Source organism: Antedon mediterranea, chromosome 2, assembly GCF_964355755.1.
Source record: "Antedon mediterranea chromosome 2, ecAntMedi1.1, whole genome shotgun sequence".
NCBI classification, from domain to species: Eukaryota; Metazoa; Echinodermata; class Crinoidea; order Comatulida; family Antedonidae; genus Antedon; species Antedon mediterranea.
In genome coordinates, this window is record NC_092671.1 from 5,092,412 (window position 1) to 5,114,587 (window position 22,176).

The 22,176-nt window shown below is 34.0% G+C and overlaps 3 protein-coding genes across 5 annotated transcripts; all 3 read left to right on the forward strand.

The window, feature by feature from the left end:
- The first annotated feature begins 38 nt into the window (after positions 1-38).
- On the forward strand, positions 39-5,644 carry LOC140039203 (uncharacterized). Its single transcript, XM_072084800.1, has 5 exons — positions 39-208; positions 766-931; positions 1,413-2,338; positions 2,998-3,081; positions 4,566-5,644. The coding sequence occupies exons 1-5, from the start codon at positions 181-183 to the stop codon at positions 5,642-5,644; spliced, it is 2,283 nt and encodes a 760-aa protein (XP_071940901.1). The 5' UTR covers positions 39-180.
- Positions 5,641-11,236, forward strand: LOC140039204 (uncharacterized). The gene is made up of 7 exons (XM_072084801.1): positions 5,641-7,852; positions 8,459-8,589; positions 9,334-9,418; positions 9,521-9,667; positions 10,111-10,187; positions 10,475-10,615; positions 10,970-11,236. Exons 1-7 carry the CDS (start codon positions 5,641-5,643, stop codon positions 11,234-11,236), a joined length of 3,060 nt encoding a protein of 1,019 aa, XP_071940902.1.
- An 828-nt stretch (positions 11,237-12,064) lies between these two features.
- LOC140039531 (probable helicase senataxin) lies at positions 12,065-21,934 on the forward strand. 3 transcript variants are annotated; one of them, XM_072085143.1, is made up of 12 exons: positions 12,065-12,179; positions 12,688-12,807; positions 13,157-13,272; positions 14,922-15,137; positions 15,419-15,526; positions 16,458-16,633; positions 16,857-16,937; positions 17,265-17,399; positions 18,229-18,360; positions 18,760-18,847; positions 18,938-19,933; positions 21,655-21,934. In XM_072085143.1, the coding sequence occupies exons 1-12, from the start codon at positions 12,155-12,157 to the stop codon at positions 21,868-21,870; spliced, it is 2,409 nt and encodes an 802-aa protein (XP_071941244.1). In that variant the 5' UTR covers positions 12,065-12,154; the 3' UTR covers positions 21,871-21,934. The 3 variants fall into 3 exon arrangements, with proteins under 3 accessions (XP_071941244.1, XP_071941242.1, XP_071941243.1); XM_072085141.1 differs by having other exon boundaries at positions 18,938-21,793; XM_072085142.1 differs by lacking the exons at positions 12,065-12,179; positions 12,688-12,807; positions 13,157-13,272 and adding an exon at positions 13,838-13,978 and having other exon boundaries at positions 18,938-21,793.
- The last annotated feature ends 242 nt before the right edge of the window (positions 21,935-22,176 follow it).

The window sequence follows — 22,176 nt, forward strand, 5'->3', positions numbered from 1 at the left end:
TTGAAATTGAAATAATTAACTGTAGACAACATTTTGTTATTACATAAATAAGAATTACCGGTACTTGTAAAAATCAGATCACTGTAAAGAAATTATTTTAAAAATGTAGGCTTATGTTGTCTGCTACAAGTGCTTGGCAATGACAGCTTAAATGACCTTGGCAGCAGAGTGCATGAAGAAATGACCCGCATTATTTACTCTTCTCTTGGTAAGTACTGTGTTGATGCAATTCATGAATTTTAAAAGAGAAAAAAAAGTGAAAAATTCTATTTAAAACAAGGCCATATACATGGCTGCAGTCGCGTGCTCAAGTTAGTGTTTACCGACCGACCGACATAGTGAGCTGTAGAGTCGCGTTGCATGCAACTAAAAATAAAAAATTAATATCGTAAATGCTCTGGTATGATCCCACTCACTAGAACTCAACATTTTTCCGACTTTGGTGGGTGGAACTATACCCAGGGAAACCCTGAATTGGTAAGCATTTCTTGTGAATAAATTACCCCCAATTTCTTGGCAGCAGAAATAGGATTTTTGGTAATATTACCGTTTTTGTCAATGATAAACCACTAATGTAATGGTTATTTGGGAGCACAAATTTAGCAGAAATGCAGCTGGTTTTAGTTATGCAGCAGAAACATACCCATTGTGAGTTGTATACTGTACACTTGTAGAAACAGTCTTGAAATGAAGAAGTCACCCAGTATAAATCTATTAAATAATTAATATAATTTTCGGACAAAATTTCATTGTTTATTTTTACAGAATCCTCTAACGATGAGACATTTTGGCCAAAACTCGAAGGTTTCCACCAACTTCTGGATAAATTAGGATTTCGTGTTTGGCAGTATTTGTCTGCTTCCATTCAAGATGTTTTTGAATGTATTTTTGACCATGGTTGCATTCAAGAAGCCATAAACCATCTGAAAGAGTAAGATTAACATTCTACCTTTTTATCTAAAACTAATAGCAAAGTATTCAGTGAAAATAGAAATAAAAAAAATTGTTTGTTTAAAAAGCTTGTGGTTGAAATATATATGTACATTTTGTTTGCCAACATTTATTATGAAAAATCTGTATTTTGAACAAACACTTTTGTTCAAAAATATTGATTAACCAATCAGTAGGTCTATGATTATTTGATTTTATTAATAAGATAATTAAACTGGTTTTTCAGTCAATGCCCTTCAGTTGAATTTTTACTGAACTGTTTTCTGTTTCTTCTTCTTCTGAAGAAAGAAAGAAGTCCACAATGCAATTTTTAAAAAGCTGAGAGCTACTGACTATGACAAAATTGCATCTATTTTATTTTATGTGTTGATGTTATTTTTCTATATTTATTATAGCCCAATGTGCTAATTGTATCTGGTAACATTTTAAAAAACTATATTTTTTTGCCCATTTTTTTTCAGCAATAATCAGGAAAGAAGCGAAAATCAAAGAAAAGACCAATTTTCAAAAAAAGAATGTGATAAATACACCCCATATACTTGGGTGAAAGCTTTTGTATCATCATTGTTGGATTCAATAGAATTGAGCAATCAATTTATCATCACAGTGCTTGACAAATTGGTTACAATGATAAATGATGAGTTGTTCAGGAATATCTTTCTGAGTGTATCAAACCGAAAACCAAATCTGTTCTTAAAACACATGATAGAGTGTTTGGTTGAGGTATTGGAATGTCTGAAGAGCGTCCATTTCCATGGTATAGCATTCATTCATTTTTCTGAAAGTTTTGGAGTTATCACCCGCTTTCTAACGAAGTATCCCCAAGAAATAACTGATCAGATCTCTGAAAATTGGCAGGACACACCAGTAACATTTTTCAAAAAGATGCTCCAATTAAGTGTGGAACATGTATATGTGAAGGAATCAAAGGCCTTGGTTATTGAATTGGATAAGGTTTTGTCGAGAAAAATAGTTTTTGAGGTTATTAATTCAGATGTTCTAAAAACACTGTTAGAAAAAGCTGTTGAAAAGCTAAGCTCTATTCCAATTGGAGAAATGACTGTGGAAGACTATGAAGAGTGTGATTATCCATTCATACCATTTGAAATCAAAATAGAGCCTCCAGATGATTCTGATTCCAATTCTAGTCAACACCATGTTTTTAATAAAGAAGACATGGATCAACTAGTAGCAGAAGAAAACGACAAAAGAGAGGTTGGGGAAACAGTTGAAAAAGAGGTTGAGGAAGTGGTCGCAAAAGGGGTTGAAGAAATGGTCAAGAAAGAGGTTGATGAAATGGTCGAAGAAGGGTTTGAGAAAATGGTCAAAACCAAAGGAAATGATGAGTATATCTGGATAAGTTCTGATGATGAAGATCAAATTTCAGGTCAGTAATAATTGTGCTATATAATTAGTTTTATACTATTGATGATAACCAGAGATAATGCTAGACAATTACAGTATAGAAGGTCGGTGTCAAAGGGTTAGTGGTGGGAAAAAACATTCTTATCTAAATGTTTCTTGGGTGTGGGTGTTTCTAGGCTGTGTAGAATTCTTCAAAGAAGGTGAGTTCCCCAACCCATCTCTGAGCAGCACATATATCCTTCAGAAGTTTTTAGAAATTAAGTCTGCTAGCAGATTCTCTGCCTATACTGTAAGTAAAGTATTAAATCATCCAATTAAAAGTTAACCTGCTGATAAAATGCATTATCACTTTTTGCACATTTACAATATATTTGCCATTAAATTAAATGTCAACCATTTTTTAAATCAATATTTCTGTTATGCCCAGTAAGCAGTATCTGCTGACCATGTTTTGTTTTTCCTTTCTGGCAACAATTTAAAATGCTACTAGTTGACAACTCTGATTTCCTCCATGACTGGTAACACCTCCCATTTATGTGTTTTCACAAATTGGGGTCAAAATCACATAAGGGTCAGGAAGGGTAAATTTTAATTTAAAACTTTGCACATATGTATTTTTAGGATAAACCTTTTGTGAAAGAAAGATTGTCTAATGGTGTTTTTAATTACAAATTTATTTAGCTGATGAAGTAGGAGAAATAGATGTGTTTAAGTTTGGATGTAGTAGGAAATTGGTTGTCAGTCTTAAGAAATTAAAGTTTGAAGGTAAGACAAACACAGCTGTAGGAATTAACAATAGCATTGTTAAAAGTGTGCATGATGTCAATACAGCAGTGACAGTAGTGTTTTGCACAGACAGCAGCCCTAAGTTCTCTCTTAAGACTTGTGTAAAAGGGAATCACATTTTTGTTAAAGCATTTTATTTTGCACCGTTGAACATTAATTAAAGATGTATTGTCCCCCTGAAAAAATTATTCTTAAAACATTTTTTTTTAATATTCCATTTTAATGTACTGTAACATAATATTTATCCCCTTTGACCAAAAATTTGATTGAAAAAAAAAATGTATTTACCTGAAAAATGTAATTTAAAGCAAAAAATGGTCAAAGTGGCTGCCACAATGGATTTTTGGTTGAATTTAACCATTTATTTTCTCATTGATTGAAAACATTTTTTTTCCCCGTTTTTTTGTCTATGGAAGTTATTAACTTTATTAAAACTACAAAATAACAATAGCATATTCAAAGTCTGATTAAATTAATCTTCATTTTCATGTTTTTGGGGGACAATACATCTTTAATTAAAGATACTAGACCTACAATTGTTGACGTTTGTAAAAGTAGGGCATATATCTTACTTTAAAAATATTAAACCAGGTCATTCCTTTTCTTAAATGTACGTTTTATGGTAAATTATGATAAAAAGAGAGAAACAATGCATTACCTAAGTGGCTCGCGTCGAATGTCCTCTAGTGGACGGTCTTAGGCCTAGTTTATATAGAATCATTTTTGTAAGGCTAACTGCTAAATAGCGGTAATGTACGAACATCGTACACTATCTTTAGGCCTAGCCTGACATTTTCTTGTTACTAATTCAATTGTCTTTCATTTTTTGGCAAAATCTGTTAATAATAATTGGGAAAGACCTGGTATTTTCGCTAAAAAGTTATGGTTCTTTTATTTGGTTATCTTTCACACAATCGATCGAATTGAGTGCATCACAATGAAGATCAATCTGCGCGCAATGCATGTTGGGATTAATAGCGGGCCGCTATAATTACTAGAGTTCCCTTAATTTTCTACCGTTTAAAGATTATTATTATTATTGCAATAGGTTCATATAGTATTTATGTTTACATAAAGCAAAAAAATGTAGGTCTAGTGTCTTTAAGTTTCCACAGCAAGTTTTCTTACCCAGTGTAAAAAAAAAACATTTTTTAACATGTTGTTGTATATGAATAAACAATAATACTATTTGTATTCTTGAATCTTGGCCATACTAAAATAATTGACATCATCAAACCACACTATTAAATCATCTGGGATATACTGTACTAATAACTATACTATAGTAGACTGGGATAGAGGTGTTCATATTTCCAAGTAGTATTTGAAACTGAGACGCTCTACTTGGATGTAAAACAAAAAGTTATATGTCTTTTTACAGTTTTTCTACCAAACTGGTAGTAAGAATTATTAAAAGGAATGAAGTTGAAACCTTTACAACACCACGTTCAATTATTTTACAGATATAGAGTCATATTCTGAACAAACTAGTTATATTCCTAATGACAACAGTCGCCCGGAGCATGGAAGAGAAAATTATAACAAACACAAAGTAGTTAAACAAGAAAAAACCTTGTTATACTCTGAACAGTTTTCTACTGATGTTAGTGACCAAGACATTTTTCCGCAAGACCTTCAAGCATATCCTGAACATCACAGTTACCAAGACATTTTTCCACAAGACACTCAAGTATATCCTGAACATCACAGTGACCAAGACACTCTTTCACCACAAGACATTCAAGCATATCCTGAACATTACAGTGACCAAGAAACTCTTCCACAAGACACTCAAGTATATCCTGAAGATTACAGTGACCAAGAAACTCTTGCACAAGACACTCAAGTATATCCTGAACATTACAGTGACCAAGAAACTCTTCCACAAGACACTCAAGTATATCCTGAAGATTACAGTGACCAAGAAACTCTTGCACAAGACACTCAAGCATATCCTGAACATTACAGTGACCAAGAAACTCTTCCACAAGACACTCAAGCATATTCAGAACATCACAGTGACCAAGAAACTCTTCTACAAGACACTCAAGCATATCCTGAACATCACAGTGACCAAGACACTCTTCCACAAGACACTCAAGCATATCCTGAACATCACAGTGACCAAGACACTCTTCCACAAGACACTCAAGCATATTCAGAACATCACAGTGACCAAGAAACTCTTCCACAAGACACTCAAGCATATCCAGAACATCACAGTGACCAAGAAACTCTTCTACAAGACACTCAAGCATATCCTGAACATCACAGTGACCAAGACACTCTTCTACAAGACACTCAAGCATATCCAGAACATTACAGTGACCAAGAAACTCTTCCACAAGACACTCAAGCATATCCAGAACATCACAGTGACCAAGACACTCTTCTACAAGACACTCAAGCATATCCAGAACATTACAGTGACCAAGAAAATCTTATTCTGAACATCCACAACATACTTATAAGCATTTTGTTTTGCAAGATAGCACTAGTGAAACATCTCCTACACATAGTAGTGATGAATCTGATAAAATGAACAACGCTAAACATGTTTCACCAAGTATGAAAAATGAAAATACTAAACCTTCACTATCAAATGTGTTAAATTCTGTAATTCAGCGTTTAAAAGGTTCTCCTGTTCGTAAAAAAATAAAGGCGGTTCTAACAAGTAAGAAACAAAAGAGACATGAAGGAAGTAATTCAGATTCGAACAGAAATGAAAGAAGACATTTGGAATTTCCAACTGACGGCCTATCAACTTCCAGCAGTTCTAATGCAGAAATTTCTGATTTTTCTCCAAATGATAAAAGTGTTTATAAATACACAGATGAAAGGATTCGTGATGTTAAATATAATTCCCAAAAAAAAGCGGTCATTTTAAATGAGAAAATAAAATCTATGAAAGAAAAAAGAAAAAGCAGATGTATTGGTGAAACAGCAGCAGAACCGTCAACAAGCAGCTCATCTGAAGAAATAGTTTATTCTAATTCTAAGAGTTGCCAAGTAAGCTCAGTACAAGAAACTGCTGATCATAAGTTTAAAGTAAGAAATATAGAAGAAAGTTCAAACTTAGAAGAAATAACATTATCAAGTGATACTTTAAGTACCAGTGACATCGAGGCAGGGCTAGATTTACCAATAAGTACTGAAAAAGTTGCAGTGGCTAAAAAAAGTTGGAAGATAGAAGTAGTTTCTTTAATATCAGATTCAGATACTGACACTAATTCTGTATTAAAATCTGTACCAGAGACTGGTAACAGAAGTGACCTTATGCCACAAAGACTGGAAAGTGAACAAAGTAAAAAAACACCTGTAAATCACCACCATCAAACGTATGTTAATGCAATAAAAGAGGTTGCCAGTACATCCAAAGTTACATCTACAGGAGCTGTCAATTTGAAAATTCATAAACAAGTTAGATCAGAACAGGCAGTCACTGCTGGTCTTCAAAGTACAGCTGCCTCTACAGTTGCCCATAAACAAGTTAGATCAGAACAGGGAGTCACTGCTGGTCTTCAACAGACAGCTGTATCTACAGTTGCCCAACATCAAGTTAGATCAGAACAGGTAGCCACTGTTGGTCGTCAAAGTACAGCTGTCTCTACAGTTGCCCAACATCAAGTTAGATCAAAACAGGTAGCCACTGTTGGTTGTCAAGGTACAGCTGTCTCTACAGTTGCCCAACATCAAGTTAGATCAGAACAGGTAGCCACTGTTGGTCGTCAAAGTACAGCTGTCTCTACAGTTGCCCAACACCAAGTTAGATCAGAACAGGCAGCCACTGTTGGTTGTCAAAGTACAGCTGTCTCTACAGTTGCCCAACATCAAGTTAGATCAAAACAGGTAGCCACTGTTGGTTGTCAAAGTACAGCTGTCTCTACAGTTGCCCAACATCAAGTTAGATCAAAACAGGTAGCCACTGTTGGTTGTCAAGGTACAGCTGTCTCTACAGTTGCCCAACATCAAGTTAGATCAAAACAGGTAGCCACTGCTGGTCATTATCAAAGAACAGCTGTATCTACAGTTGCCCAACACCAAGTTAGATCAGAACAGGCAGCCACTGTTGGTTGTCAAAGTACAGCTGTCTCTACAGTTGCCCAACATCAAGTTAGATCAAAACAGGTAGCCACTGTTGGTTGTCAAGGTACAGCTGTCTCTACAGTTGCCCAACATCAAGTTAGATCAAAACAGGTAGCCACTGCTGGTCATTATCAAAGAACAGCTGTATCTACAGTTGCCCAACACCAAGTTAGATCAGAACAGGCAGCCACTGTTGGTTGTCAAGGTACAGCTGTCTCTACAGTTGCCCAACATCAAGTTAGATCAAAACAGGTAGCCACTGCTGGTCATTATCAAAGAACAGCTGTCTCTACATTTGCTCAACACCAAGTTAGATCAGAACAGGCAGCCACTGTTGGTCGTCAAAGTACAGCTGTCTCTACAGTTGCCCAACATCAAGTTAGATCAGAACAGGTAGCCACTGCTGGTCATTATCAAAGAACAGCTGTCTCTACAGTTGGCCAACATCAAGTTAGATCAGAACAGGTAGCCACTGCGGGTCATTATCAAAGAACAGCTGTCTCTACAGTTGCCCAGCACCAGAGATCCTCAGAAAGTGGAGAACATAATGTCCATAGATGGCAGAGTGTTGAAATCAATCTTAAACCCACTTATAATGTTAAGTGTGAAGGTCTTGTTAATGTCATCTTGCACTGGAAACCTGAGTGGTTAGAACAACATGAAGGTAATTGTTTGTTTTTTTTTATTATTATTATTATTTCTTAGTTGAAAGGTATTCTCCAGTTTCATTCGTCAAAATTTGTATAGCACAGAACAAATCCTAGACATACTCACTTTTAATAATCTCTTTTCTTGAATGCTGACACTTTATAATTCTCCTATAAACCACTTCCAAAAACTTTTGTTTCAATTACCTTCCTCATTACATCAATTAGCTGTTACTGAATCTCTTCCCTATCTTTATCATCTATTGACTCTCTTCCTGCTATTTATCTTTAATTCTTTTTTTGTTTTGAATATTTAATTTAATTTATTTTATATACAATAATTGTTTTTTTGTTGTATATACATGTCTAAATATATTGTTTATTATATATTTATTTTAGTTAATATCATGGAACTGCTGACTCTTGTAGTTATAGTAATCTTGTTTGCTTTAGAAGTCTCTGACCAGTTCATATCTGTATATTTTATATTATGGTTTGTTGGTAAAAAATTCTCAGTGAAAATTCCAACAAGCATTCTAGGTACTTTATATAACTGAGTTTTATAAAGTATTAGGGGACTATTTAAATGTCTACTGAATTATACTTTTGATATTCTTATATAGTGAGACAAGAAGAAATTCTCAGGCCCTTGGGGTTGAATGTTCCATTGAGAGAAAATCCTAATCTGTTTAGTTCCATTGATGAATACTACAGAGGGTTTGTGCCACTGCTTCTCCTAGAAACTTGGAGTGAAGTAAGTTTTGTTGAGTAACAATTGTTTGTGAAGTTGCATAGAGAAAGAGACAAAGTGCTGGTTCTTCCAGTCTATGGTCGCACAGAAAAAGCTTATCTTTCAGGCCACGGTTTCACAAAAAGAGCTGGTTCTTTCAGGGTATAGTCGCACAGAAAGAGCTTATCTTTCAGTCCACAGTTTCACAGAAAGAGATGGTTCTTTCAGGCTATGGTCGCACAGAAAGAGCTTATCTTTCCGGCTACGGTTTCACAGAAAGAGCTAGTTATTTCAGACTATGGTTTTTACAGAAAGAGATGGTTCGTTGAGACTTATGGTCACTTAGAAAGAGCTGGTTCTTTCAGGCTATGGTTTTTACAGAAAGAGCTGGTTATTTCAGACTACGGTTTTTACAGAAAGAGCTGGTTATTTCAGACTATGGTTTCTACAGAAAGAGCTGGTTCTTTCATGCTATGGTCACATAGAAAGAGCTGGTTCTTTCAGGTTATGGTCACACAGAAAGAGCTAATTCTTTCAGGCTATGGTCGCACAGAAAGAGCTGGTTCTTTCAGACTATGATCACATAGAAAGAGCTGGTTCTTTCAGGCTATGGTCGCACAGAAAGAGCTGGTTCTTTCAGACTATGATCACATAGAAAGAGCTGGTTCTTTCAGGCTATGGTCGCACAGAAAGAGTTGGTTCTTTCAGACTATGATCACATAGAAAGAGCTGGTTCTTGTGTGTTTAATGTACTGTTTCTGATTTCAGGTAGTTCAGGAATACCCTCAAAACAAAAAAAACAAATTACGTTGTCGATGCATAGGGTGTCCTGGTTGCTTTATAAAATGCCAGGGTAAGATTTTATTTATTATTTAGAAAGAATTCAAACCTTCCAACTTTTCCAATTAGAATAGAATGTTGTTCCTTGTGGTCAGTTTTGATTTTTCTTTTTTAGCAATGTCAGGAGAACAGGAGACATACCCAGCGGTCAGTGATTTAGTTATCTTGTCACCGAATAAACCTAGAAAGGACAACAACTACTTTGTATTTGGTATCATACGTGATCGGAAAATTGAAAATGTGTTAAAAGATAAAAAAACAGGTGCGAATAAAATAAATGAAGGGAATATTCTGTAATAGTGTTTTTGGAAAGAGAAATAATTTCATCACTTCAAGGAAAATGTTTTCTAATATAGTAGTGCTATATCCTATAGCCATGAAATCTATGCAGATTGAAGGATCTCAATAGTTATGGTGGTGGAAGAAGTCTTCTTGAATAACAACATCAGAACACTTATGGCGTGTGTGCACTTAAAAGAACCCATTGCATGAAGAGTATGGGGTTACTTCAGTATCCAGTTGTGTTTACAGCAGTTCATGATGTTTTATTTATTATTTATACCGGGTGACCTCTTCCGTCAAAGACTGGTCTCCCAGACGGCCCAGATATGATGAGTGGACGTGTGTGAAAAGTAATTTGTTTGTTTTTTCAATATATGTTTCTATTTATAAGAAATTTTAATTTAATTTTTTTCTTTTTAACAGTTAAATTGATTTACAAGTTGCAAATAGAGACAGACATTTCACAATATATTTCTTATGATGTTGATATGAAAATGCAGGTATGTTTAAAAATATATTGTCCTTCTGGACAAATGTTTAATTTTATTGTCATATAATAGTTTAATATTTACTTTGATCAAGAATTGGATTGAGAAAGAAATTATTTACATGAAAAAGGGTAAGGTTGAAGTGAAAAATCAACTGGACAGGTTAAATTGGTTAAATTTTACTGTTTGTCTTTATAAAACTGCAAGCAAATCTGATTTTATTAAGTGATGTTACAGTGAAATCAAGAGTTGTAAGAGACACATCACATATTTTAATGGATTTATTTTTGTGCTTGTAGGTTGTTGCAAGTTTGGTTTCAAATCTGCGAGTCTTTTCTATTATTGAAGATCTACCGAAACTTGTACTGGCGCGAGATATTTTGTACCCCAGAAAACGGCGTAAAATACAGACAATCCCTAGCCTTTGTCCAATCACAACGGTTTGTACACTTTAGTTTTCAATAACAGTGTAAAGACATTTAATAATATTTTTGAATGACTGTTTATATTTGTTGAACATTCGATTTGAATTTGTGGCACTTACAAAAAATGGTGCGGTCCAGAAACAATATCTTAATATAAAATGTAAACAAAAACAAACATAACTTATAATAAAGTTATATTTGACATTGTTTAAATGAAAAATATATTTTTTTTTATAGCTTCCTACCAAATATTTCCCAAATTTAGGCAAAGTTGCTTACCACTAACGTCCTATTTCTGTCATATTCTAGACTTGAATCCACAATCTCTCAATCACTAGTAATTATAATTTTGTTTTTGTTATTATTTAGAAGCTTAACGATTCTCAAACAAAAGCTGCAGATAACATTTTTACCTGTGTTGAGAGTGCGTATGGAATCCCTCATATCAATTTACTGCATGGTCCGCCAGGCACTGGAAAAACACGGACAATTGTTAACATCATTGAAAGAATTTTAAAGGCAAGTCATTTTTTCCTTTGCATTCATTTTTTTGTTTTACAATCTCTATTTGTGAAGGTTCATAAGTTTGGGACCCCTTATTGGAAAGATAGCCAACTACTTCCTAAATATAACTAAACCTAACCCTCTAAATAATCTCTCTCTCACTATAAAGTAAAAGAACTTGCTAATGGGATTCGAACCACATACATTGACATGTAAAGTCCACAGTCTAATTCACTTGACTACACAGACGGATCGATAGAAACAGTTTCCAATAGCAAATTGTAGTTTCATTTCATTTTCATTTCAAAAGACATTTATTTTCCTCCATGCATTACAATACAAAATAGTATACAGAAATGATAATGTAAAATAATTAAGATTATGATGATTGTTGGATGGACAAAAGAAAAGAGAATAAAAATAAAAAAATAGGCTATGAAGGAAGATCATAATCTCGAGAAGATGTGGGTATCTTGTGCTAGGTATGCCTATGCAAATAAAATGGGTATGTGTATAACAATGGGAATTAAGAGAAACAAGCAATAAAAAAAAAGACGCACAGACAAGGGAAAAAAAAATATTTAAAATAAATAAAAAATAAATAAATAAATAGAAAAGAAGAAAAAAAAAGAATAGTTACCTCAATTCTTACGTCGCACTTTATGGATATGACTAATAAATATTCAGGTTTATTTTGTGACGTTTCATGAGGGGTCCCCAACTTATGTACGGAAAAAAATATCGCACCCTGGCTATTTTAATATCTTATATGAGTTAATATCACATATATATACCATTATGTTTTAAAACCCTGGAATGTTAAATTTGCTCAAATATATTCTCTAATGTAAAACGGTACTTTTTATTCAATTCAAAATGACTGACCTGTGGCCCTGTGTTTTCATTTTTTCAATATACTAGAAAAATCGAGAAGAAGAAAATGGGTCACTACTTCCTGGGCAGAGACCTACCACCGATAACCGGCCAAAGATCTTAGTTTGTGCTCCATCAAACACAGCTGTTGATCGGTTGGTTTCGAAGGTGGTCGAGATGTGTTTATATGAACGAAATTCATGTAAGTCTCCATTAACTTTTTAAATTAATTAATTAAATTAAAAATTAAAATGTTTTTTCTAGTAATGATATATAAGAATAAAGATTTTGCCTTAACATTAATCCTCTGCAGTGCATGGTGAATGCCTGTGGCTTTATTCACCAATTACACTTGGGCTAAGAGCGGCAACATTTACCTTTAAAATTAAAAAAATCTTCTATCTAAGTGAATACAATTAAATGAAAATAAATTTTTATTGAGTTAAGTGAAATACTTAGTAAAGGAAATATCTCACTGTATGATTTGTATACAGCCACTGGTCCCTCTGTACTGAGCAAGCCTCCCTAGGCTGGTCTAATTAATAAGATTCAATTCCTAAACTACTGTTATTCTCCATGTGTCCTTTAGTCTGCCCCTCTCGTGTCAATCGCATTGATCGTCTTTGTGTATCTGTTACTGTTCATTTTACTGGATGAACTTTAACATTCCATAACTGGTCAAAAGTGCTTCATTTAATTTTCTTTTTTAGATGATCAAAAATTTAACTGTGGTAAATACAATATTGTTCGTATTGGAACAAATGTTGATAGAAGGTGTATAAAGTTTCAGTTAACCACAATATTGGAAAAACAAGTGACCAAAATGAAAGGTAAAACTTGCACCATAACAGACTTGTCAATTTTAAAAAAATATAATAATTCATGGCTTTGCAGAATAAAAAAGTTTACAGTACGAGACAATAACAATTGTTAAAAGCACTATATAAATATGACAACATTAATAATAAAAGTTTTTTAGTAAATCTAATTTAATTTTAATAAATCTTGTCAGCAATTAGTGAGGATATACCTCATTGTGTGTGTTTTCACTGGATCTTCTTTTTTATTGTTTTAAAAAAATCAAATATACTTTTTTCTTCATTGTTATCAACGAAATATAAAAGAAAAATCGGTCAAATAAAGAAATGTTGAGGCTATAAATTGTATTTTTATATCCAGCTTATGATGTAGAAAAGAATAGAAAAGAAATTGCCAAGTATGAACAGGAGCTTAAGGCGGTTCAAGAGAAGTGTGCCAAGTTAAGATTAAGTTCAGAAACAGCAAACTCAGATGAAGTAAGTGGGATATCTGTAATTTGATCATTTAATAAAAATATAGAGTCCATGTTTTTCCTTATGACCATTTACACAAAACAGGAGAGGACAGCCGGTATTCTCTCAGGATAGATACAAATTCTACCTGAGACAAGCTACACGGTTTTCTACTTACTGTTACTACTTGTCTGTGTGAATCTGCCTTAAGGCTGGGTTCACACTAGGACGCAACTGCAGGACGTAAAATGCAATGTAAGTGAGTTGACCAATGACAAACGACAGTTTTTAATAATCCATCGCGTGTGATTGGTGGAATCGCTAGCGTTGTGCGTATGTTTTTGCGTTGTGTCCTTGTTGGGACAATATGCTTCATTCTGTCATTCTGAATTACGGTAAACAGAAATTTTTACACTGACCATCACCCTTAACTGACCATAGCCAAAAAACTCAACTGACCACCATAAATGTAGTTCTTCTTTTCCGAAATTGACTAAACCACCAGCTTGCACATACTTGTTCCGCTTTCAGCTACGAATCATGTCCTATGTGTAAACACAACCAATTGTAATTAGTTTTAGCCCGAATATTGACATGCATGGTTGAACTTCTAATTAAATACAAATGCATTATTTATTTTTTTATTTCATATGCATCCAACAGCAATTCAAATATCCCAAAAATTCTTTTTTTTTTTTCAGAATACTTAACAATTTATATTAATTTTGTGGTAAGCTTTATGTGGGTTTTTTTTCTGTACAATTTAGCTTTTTTTCCAGCTATGACTTTGCTTGATTCAATTATTTATTTTTATTTGTTGTATAATTCTTGCAATACTGAACATATTTTGTCAAAAAAACGTTTACTGATACATTGCTAATACCTAATTCACATAAACAAAACTAAAATCTGTCTAGAAAACTCAGAACTCTGAATCTAGAAATCCCAGATATCTGTGTTTTCTAGATCTAGAAAACCCAGATATCTGAGTTTTTTAGATCTAGAAAATTCAGATATATCTGAGATCTGAGTTTTCTAGACACCCTAAAATCTCCTGAGATCTTACGCTTTCACAGGCTAGTCTGGTGTAATGTAAAGGCTGTGTAAACCTCATTAGATGCTAAGATAATGATTTTATAATCAGTGCCATTCCTATAAGCTTCAACAAGATATTTTTAATCAGATACGGAAACACTGTCACACAATTCTTACCATGATAACAATTTGTTATAATGTTACATTTTCTAAAATTGTTTCTTTGTGTGAATCAAGTATTTGTATTTCTAATTAAAAAATTGGTGGTAATTCTCACTCAGCTTGCATACGATTTCTGTCATCCTATCAAATAAAGTTTCGGTTAACAGGTCCAATTTGTGTGGGTTTATATATACAATATTAACACTCTTTGAAATGCAATGGTTTATTGAAACAGTTATTCTTGTATTATACACCTAGCAATTTTTTTTGTTTGGTTTCCTATATTTTAATATTTTCTTGCTCAATCAATTATCTTTTGTAGGAATGTGCGAATTTGTAACAAATGTTGCATATGGTGTTTGTTGTGCGGATAACTAACTCGTCAAAGTGGCGAGTTCAAATCTAGTTTTTCTTACTTTTGCCAAGAAAAATCATTTTTGCAGTGTGTAACCCTTGTTATGAAATGTTTTTAATAGTGCAAGAAGGCGAAATCGAAGAGAGAAGAATTAGAAAAATGCATCAAAGTTCTAAAGAGAAAATCAACTATACATTATCAAGATAAAGAAAAACTGCGTAATACAGTATTAAAAAATGCTGATGTTGTGTTCTGTACATTGAATGGCAGTGGATGTTTGGATCTACATTTCCTTGCAAAGCAGAAAGGACATTTCAAATGTGTGATTGTCGACGAGGTTAGTCCAGTTCTACCATTTTCACACGCTTTCATTTGATTCAGTGTTAGTCAACTCTTACATTATGTGATATTTTTATATACAGACGCAAGTGTTTAGCAAAACTGCATCTCTGACAAATTAGATCATTTTAAGTGCCCTTTTTAATCTAGAGACCAGTAGTGGAGGTAATGGTCTATCCTAGCTAACGATTTTTCCCCTTTTGTGGAAAGAAGACTCCTTATGGCTATGGCCTTGGATGGTTAACTCTCTTTTCTTATTCTTCCACATTCATTTACCAGGCTTGTCAGTGCACAGAGCCGGATACACTAATACCACTGAGGTTTAAAAGTAGTAAGCTGGTACTTGTTGGTGATCCACTGCAGCTTCCAGCTACGGTGGTATCAAAGGTAAATATCTGTTTAGCTCTGTCTACACTATCAAACTAATTTGACAAAAAAAGTGTGATGTGCCCAAATATGGTAGTGATATGCCCAAATTAGGTATTGATATGACATCATCATGTCCATACTGTATATGGCCACATCACATTAGTAGTGCATACAGAGCTTTAGATAACCAAAAAAGGAAGAAACCCAGACTATACCGCTCTGTTCTCCAGTACTTTGAAGCTCCCATATGAGAGCTCGCTGGAACAGTAATCACAAGAGGTCAAGAGAAAAAGGCATCTGTTTATCCTATCCTACCAAATTAAGATGAAAAAAGATGTTGCTTAAAGGCCCATTTACACTAGGACGATAACGATCGACGATAAATATGCATGTTTCATACATAAAACAAAGGAAATTTAAAATGTTTTCCTCCTAGAACTATAGGATTATGACGTCATGATCGGTAAGAGCATAAAACGATGTTATTGTTTTTATTGATCCTGACGTCATTTGATTGGATTTAAAAAAATATTATTATTATCAATGACGGCATAAATGATTATCTAAAACTTTTCCAATTTATTTTATTTCATGCAAGAAAAATGTATGTTTATCTATTTATCATTATCGTCCTAGTGTAAATGGGCCTTTAGACTTTTGTTACTTATTAATTGTAGACCCAATAAAACTTTCAATGTAATTTCAACAATTATTAGTTTTAAGATAGGCCTATATGAGAATCATCATATTAATTATTATAGATAGAGTGAGCTACAGTATATTAGCAGGCACATGGTATGCTAGAGAGCATTATTTTTGTTCCCAACATGTTAAAGCAGTGAGTGTTTAAACAACAGGGCTATCAACCCTTAAATAATCAAATCAGCATGCATTTGCACTGAACCTGGACAAACAGCATTCACAGCTACCAACTTTATTTTGTTGACAGAAAGCGACACAATTGGGTTTTCATCGCTCCCTATTTGAACGTATATACATGTATTATAGAAGCCAAGGGACGGAAGCAAACCATGTGTACATGTTGAACACCCAGTATCGAATGCACCCTGAGATATGCAGGTTTCCGTCACAGCATTTTTACAATAACAGACTAGAAACTCATAGGTACATTGTTTTTTTTATTCTGAATACTCACTCTGTGTTAAATGTTGTTTTCTGTCATACACCCACTGCTAACTTTGTTTCCCACTTGGACGCAACGCAAAAATGTAAGTTAGCCGACCATAAATAATTTAACCAATCACGATGGGATGTGTCATCCAAACTGTCGCTTGTGATTGGTCCACTCACATCTACGAGCGCTCACTATTAAATTTCTGTTATTCAGATCTGATCAAGAAAAGCCTTTCCCATTCAAACCTTACTTGGTGTTTGATGTCATCAATGGACGAGAGGAATGCAATGAAAAGTAAATATTAATTGCTTTATTATTTGAAAACAATTTATTATGAAACACAAAATTAAGATGCCATTAAAATACAAAAATATAATTTTTGTTCAATTTACATTATGTATATTTATTACAAAATGTTATATCGAATAATTCCTACCTGTAAACTAGATTTACAAACACACTTAGAGTGCAAAATTGGTAGGCACTGCACTGCTGACTGCCGTGAGTCCGTGGAGTGCCTAATCCATATTTCCTCAGTTTCCAGTTAAGAATAAATACATTTTAATATGATGATTGTATATAGTGCATGAAATAGAATCTGAATTTATTTTATTTTTGTAGGGATATTAGTAACAGAGCTGAATGTGATATGGTAAAGGAATTAATCTTATCTGTGGTCCATCTGGAGAAGATCAGGATAGGTATTGTAACACCATATAGAAAACAGAAAGAGTTACTTATGGATTGTGTTGAAAGGTAATTTAACCTAAATTCTAACTTCATTTTAGCGCCAAGAATGCCACAACTACTAGTGATAAATGTAGATGATGAAAAACGGCTAAAAGTGAGATTTTAATTAGGTTCTTCTTGATATGCAGATGCATTAGATCACTTTTGATTTTTATTTTTGTCATGTGTCATGAGTTTTGCTACAGGCCCATAGACAAGAGTTTTTATCTGTCTATTTCTGTCTACACTTTCAAACTTGACAAAGTGATATGTGACAAATAAATGTGATGAGGTCATATCACTACCATATTTAAGCATATCACTACCATATATAGGCACATCACACTTTTTTTTGTCAAACTAGTTTGATAGTTTAGACAGAGCTTTAAGTTTGATCTCCACTAGGATGTATGCGCAACATAAGTAATTTGACCTACTCACAACACGATGAACCATCTGAACTATCGATTGTGATTGGTCAATTTGTTGCATTGCATTTAAGTGAGATCCAAGCTTTATAAGACGAGACATTAATTTTGTTGTGTATAGTGGAGCTTGGTGGTTAACTTTCCTTCCAATCACATGGTCTAGGGTTCAATCCTGACCTAGTGCCAGTGTTGTAACTCACGACTCTTTCAACTCCGCTCTCTAAGCCTCAAATGAGACTTGGTTCATAAGCACAATAAATTATAAAATAGGTCTGTTGGACGCGTATAAAAAAATAAAAAATGCACTATAGTGAACACCCTATTCGAAAGAGTATGTGACCATCTGCACTTTGGCTGCTATGGGTTTTTGTATAAAGCATACTAGTACACATCTTAACTGAAGACTATAAATATTTATTTACATTCAGGCTAAATATCGGTACTAATCAAGGTATTAAAGAGAAGATCATGATATCCACTGTGGATGGATTCCAAGGACAAGAGAAAGATATCATTATTCTGTCATGTGTACGTGCAAAAGGGCGAGGAAACAATATTGGGTATGCATTACAGTAGAACCCCTATTAAAGGAACATTTTCAGGTCCGGAGTGTCCGATGAATAGTGTTCATAGTCTAAATATTTACCATACCATTTACCATATTTATTTTTTGCTAAGTTAGATTTTATTTTTTGTGTCAACCTCTGTTTGCTAAAAATACAATGCAACTAAAATTGACATGATTACTAATTATTGAAATCCTTTAGGGCATAAACATTTTGACAACTATGCATTATAATAATTATGATTAAATTCATTCATACTTTAAATGATTTTGTTCCACTTTTTATGCATTTTATATATTTATTTGAGTGTTAATGATCGTGTACTACTTGCTTGTGCTTTCCTTGTTTAAGCTTGTCACATAAATATTAATATTAGATTCTATAATTTCACAGATTTGTTGCGAATCGTAACAGAATGAATGTAGCTCTTACAAGAGCAAAGTTGGCTCTCTACGTTGTAGGTCATCTGGAAACTCTTAAGGTATTCTAGACATATTTATTCATCAACATACAGTATCTTCTGGAAATAATTCTTAGTTACTTACTTATTTTTAATTTGTATTTTATTCAGACAAACCCAGATTGGTGTGCATTAATAAACGATGCAAATGATCGAAAGCTTATTTTCAAAGTGCGTGATCGTGATTACAGACAAGCAGCTAACTATTGTGAAAAAGAAAATAGAACAAGTAAACGAGGATCTGCAAGTTCTGACCAGTCACATGACAGTTACCACCATTCACATGACAGTGACCACCGGTCACATGACAGTGACCAAGGAACAAGAGGACGGCATAGAATAAAGGCCAATCATTCTGGACAAAATAGATCAAACAATAAATCAGTTACTTTGTCTGATCGTCTTGGAGAATTGGAAGATGGAGAAATCAGATCACAAAGTAACAGTCCTCAATTAAATGAAGATTCTGAGCCATCTACCAGTAGCCAACATCTTGAGAGGACCAAACAAGCCATTATGGCCAAATATCCAGGCGGGCCTCTCATTAGGCACATGGACGGGTTACCTTATGAGCAATGGGATGCCAGAAAAACTAAAAGCAACCAACCTAAAAACTCCAGCAATGGACATAAACAGTTAAAAAGAAAAAGGAGTCGTGAAGAAGATCTCGGAAATAAAAGTAAAGGCGAAGAAAGAGATTCTAATAAAATGAAAGAACACAGAGGAATTACAGCTCACACAAGTTTTGATTCTTCTGTTAATAGGCAACAGGTACATCTAGGCCATAAAAGACACAAGAGCAATAATATTACAACATTTAAACGTAGGAGACACAGAAGTGATTCCATAACAATTAAACCAGTGGAAAAACGAAAAAGACACAGAAGTGGAGAACTACATACATCTACATGTAAGATGCATGGTGACCAAGGTCAACAGAATTCTACTGCCTCTGCTGTTAGAGCTTCCACACCAAAGTTACAGCCACTGCTAAAAGGAAGAAGAATAGCACACACAGCCAGGAGTGAGCTACCAAAGTCCGGACAGACTTCTTCAAACTCTGATGGCCAATCAAAGTCAAGTACATTGCAATTAGGTAACGATGAGGTAAGAAAAACTGCAGTAGGTTATCTTAAGGACAGAAATGATGTAAGATCTACACTTAGAGAAGGCTCTAAATCCAAGACAGAAATGAAAACTACTGTGCAGAGAAATTTGGCATCAAAAAGTAGAAATAAGACAGGAACACAGGGCAATTCTTCTCTTGCGTGTTCATTGGCTTATAGTTCAAACAGTTCTTCAGTATTTTCGCTGGAGAGTAATAGTCTCCACCATGGACAAGACAGTAATGCACCACAAATTACTGCAGACTCTGCAGCTGGAAGCACCCAAGCCAATAGAACTACACATGGCACTGAGCTAAGTACACATGGCACCGAGCCAAGTACATATGGCACCAAGCCAAGTGCATGTGGCACTGAGCCAAGTACACATGGCACCGAGCCAAGTGCATATAGTGCTGAGCCAAGTGCACATACCATAGACAATTTGTATAGTCCATTCAGTATGGAAGGATCATTTCCTGAAAGTAATGACAATAATGATTATGTAGTTTGTACAGATGAAAAACAAGAAAATTATGAATTTGAAAATTTGTATAGCCCAATGAGTCCGTAAGAGGAAAAAGCTAAATGATGCCATTTTTTTAAAAACAATATAAATACAACAAAATTGAAATTACAATTATTTAAAATTCAGTGCAATTTTAATATCGTCCAGGAGGACAGAAAGGACCTTTTAGGCGAAAGAGAGGAAATGGGGAAAGGTAGAATGGAGGAAGTTGACGGTCATGAAATCAGAGATATTACCAAAAAATGTCATGTTAGAAAAAGTGAAGGAGCACTAGAATTTATTCTTTGTAACATATTCTGTAACATTCTTTATGGAATTGAATTTTATACAACTCATCTACCATATGATACTTTTACAGGATAATTGTGACCATTATGAAAACAGAAGAGATACAAATCCAATTTTCATTCTACTGAATTACCTGTACCTTGTTAGCATTTCAGCCATTTTTCTCTTCTGGTCACAAGTTGGCCATCTTACCTTATTTATGAGCATTATAAGTCATTCATAGTTCATTATTCAATATTGTGCTGTAGTACCGTATCCCGTCTCTCCTTGCAATATCAATCAATCAAAGTAACATTTATTTCTCTTCTTCTCTTTCATAGAATATAAAAATTAACAGTAAATATGATTAAAATAAGAGGGGCAACATTCCAAAAAATCTCTGCTTTTTGCTCTCTCTATCAGCTTTCTTCCCATCTCTTATTTACATAATACATTCTACAGTTCAGAAGTATCAGGCGACTGAAAAATTTGTTGATCTCTTGTGACGCAATCATGCCTACTGCTACAAAACTAGCAGTTTCGTGATTGATGGCACCCAAATCATTCATCATAACAGTAACCTAGCCTAGCACTTTCTAGCCTGAATGACTATGAATCAATATTAATGACTTCATGAGCTTTGCTACTTCTGATATCGTTATAGTGGTTCAGGTTCTTATAAAACACAATATCAAGTAATCTTGAAGAAACTAACTATATTCAGTTGCGTTTTGTTTTACTAACTATTAACACATTTTTTTGACCGCAAAATACAAACATAAAGTTCTTCCCAACGATTTGACCACTGAGCTGGATGTCCGGATAAATTTGTACAAAATATAAATGTTTAGGTTGATGTAATACCGTAACAACCTAATTAATAACATTTTAATTAATTGCATGGTTTTAAACATTTCTCTAAACACTAGGAACTAAACACTGGTGCAAGTAGAAACTATATATTTGGGAATAGTAGGGAAAGAGATGTTGAAGATTCTCCACAAGGTAGTGATGATGAAGAAGGAACTACAACCTTTACCAGATCCATTCTGGTACCTCCATCCAGAACCAGGATACCATCAGAAAAACATGTTTCGTTTACAATGGAACCAGATATTCATGAATTTGCGAAAGATCAAATGTGATTCGTACCCCGATTATGAGATCATGTTCCGAATATGAGCACTGTTTCTATAATTTACAGTATGATTTATATATAATTTACACAGTGCTACGCAACATCATTGATTTATATATATATATATATATATATATAGTACATATTTATAATAACTATTTATTGTACCAAAGAAATAGGCTGAATATCACAGCTTACTGAAATATCGCAAATGAGATTTTAAATCATTATTTCACAGAAAGATTTCTGCCAATGTTACCAATTTAATGAGGTTGCTATTGTTTATTATTTTGATTTTCGAATAAACAAATAA

Bases quoted from the DNA above. Each gene is read 5' to 3' on its own strand.
- LOC140039203 (XM_072084800.1), top strand. From the start codon at position 181: ATGACCCGCATTATTTACTCTTCTCTTG. The intron at 932-1,412 runs GTAAGATTAACA...ATTTTTTTTCAG, and splicing joins GCCATAAACCATCTGAAAGA to CAATAATCAGGAAAGAAGCG. The intron at 2,339-2,997 runs GTCAGTAATAAT...AAATTTATTTAG, and splicing joins TGATGAAGATCAAATTTCAG to CTGATGAAGTAGGAGAAATA.
- LOC140039204 (XM_072084801.1), top strand. From the start codon at position 5,641: ATGAACAACGCTAAACATGTTTCACCAAGTATGAAAAATGAAAATACT. The intron at 7,853-8,458 runs GTAATTGTTTGT...ATTCTTATATAG, and splicing joins GTGGTTAGAACAACATGAAG to TGAGACAAGAAGAAATTCTC. The intron at 10,188-10,474 runs GTATGTTTAAAA...TTGTGCTTGTAG, and splicing joins ATGTTGATATGAAAATGCAG to GTTGTTGCAAGTTTGGTTTC.
- LOC140039531 (XM_072085141.1), top strand. From the start codon at position 12,155: ATGTGTTTATATGAACGAAATTCAT. The intron at 12,180-12,687 runs GTAAGTCTCCAT...TTTCTTTTTTAG, and splicing joins TTTATATGAACGAAATTCAT to ATGATCAAAAATTTAACTGT. The intron at 16,938-17,264 runs GTAAATATTAAT...TTATTTTTGTAG, and splicing joins CGAGAGGAATGCAATGAAAA to GGATATTAGTAACAGAGCTG.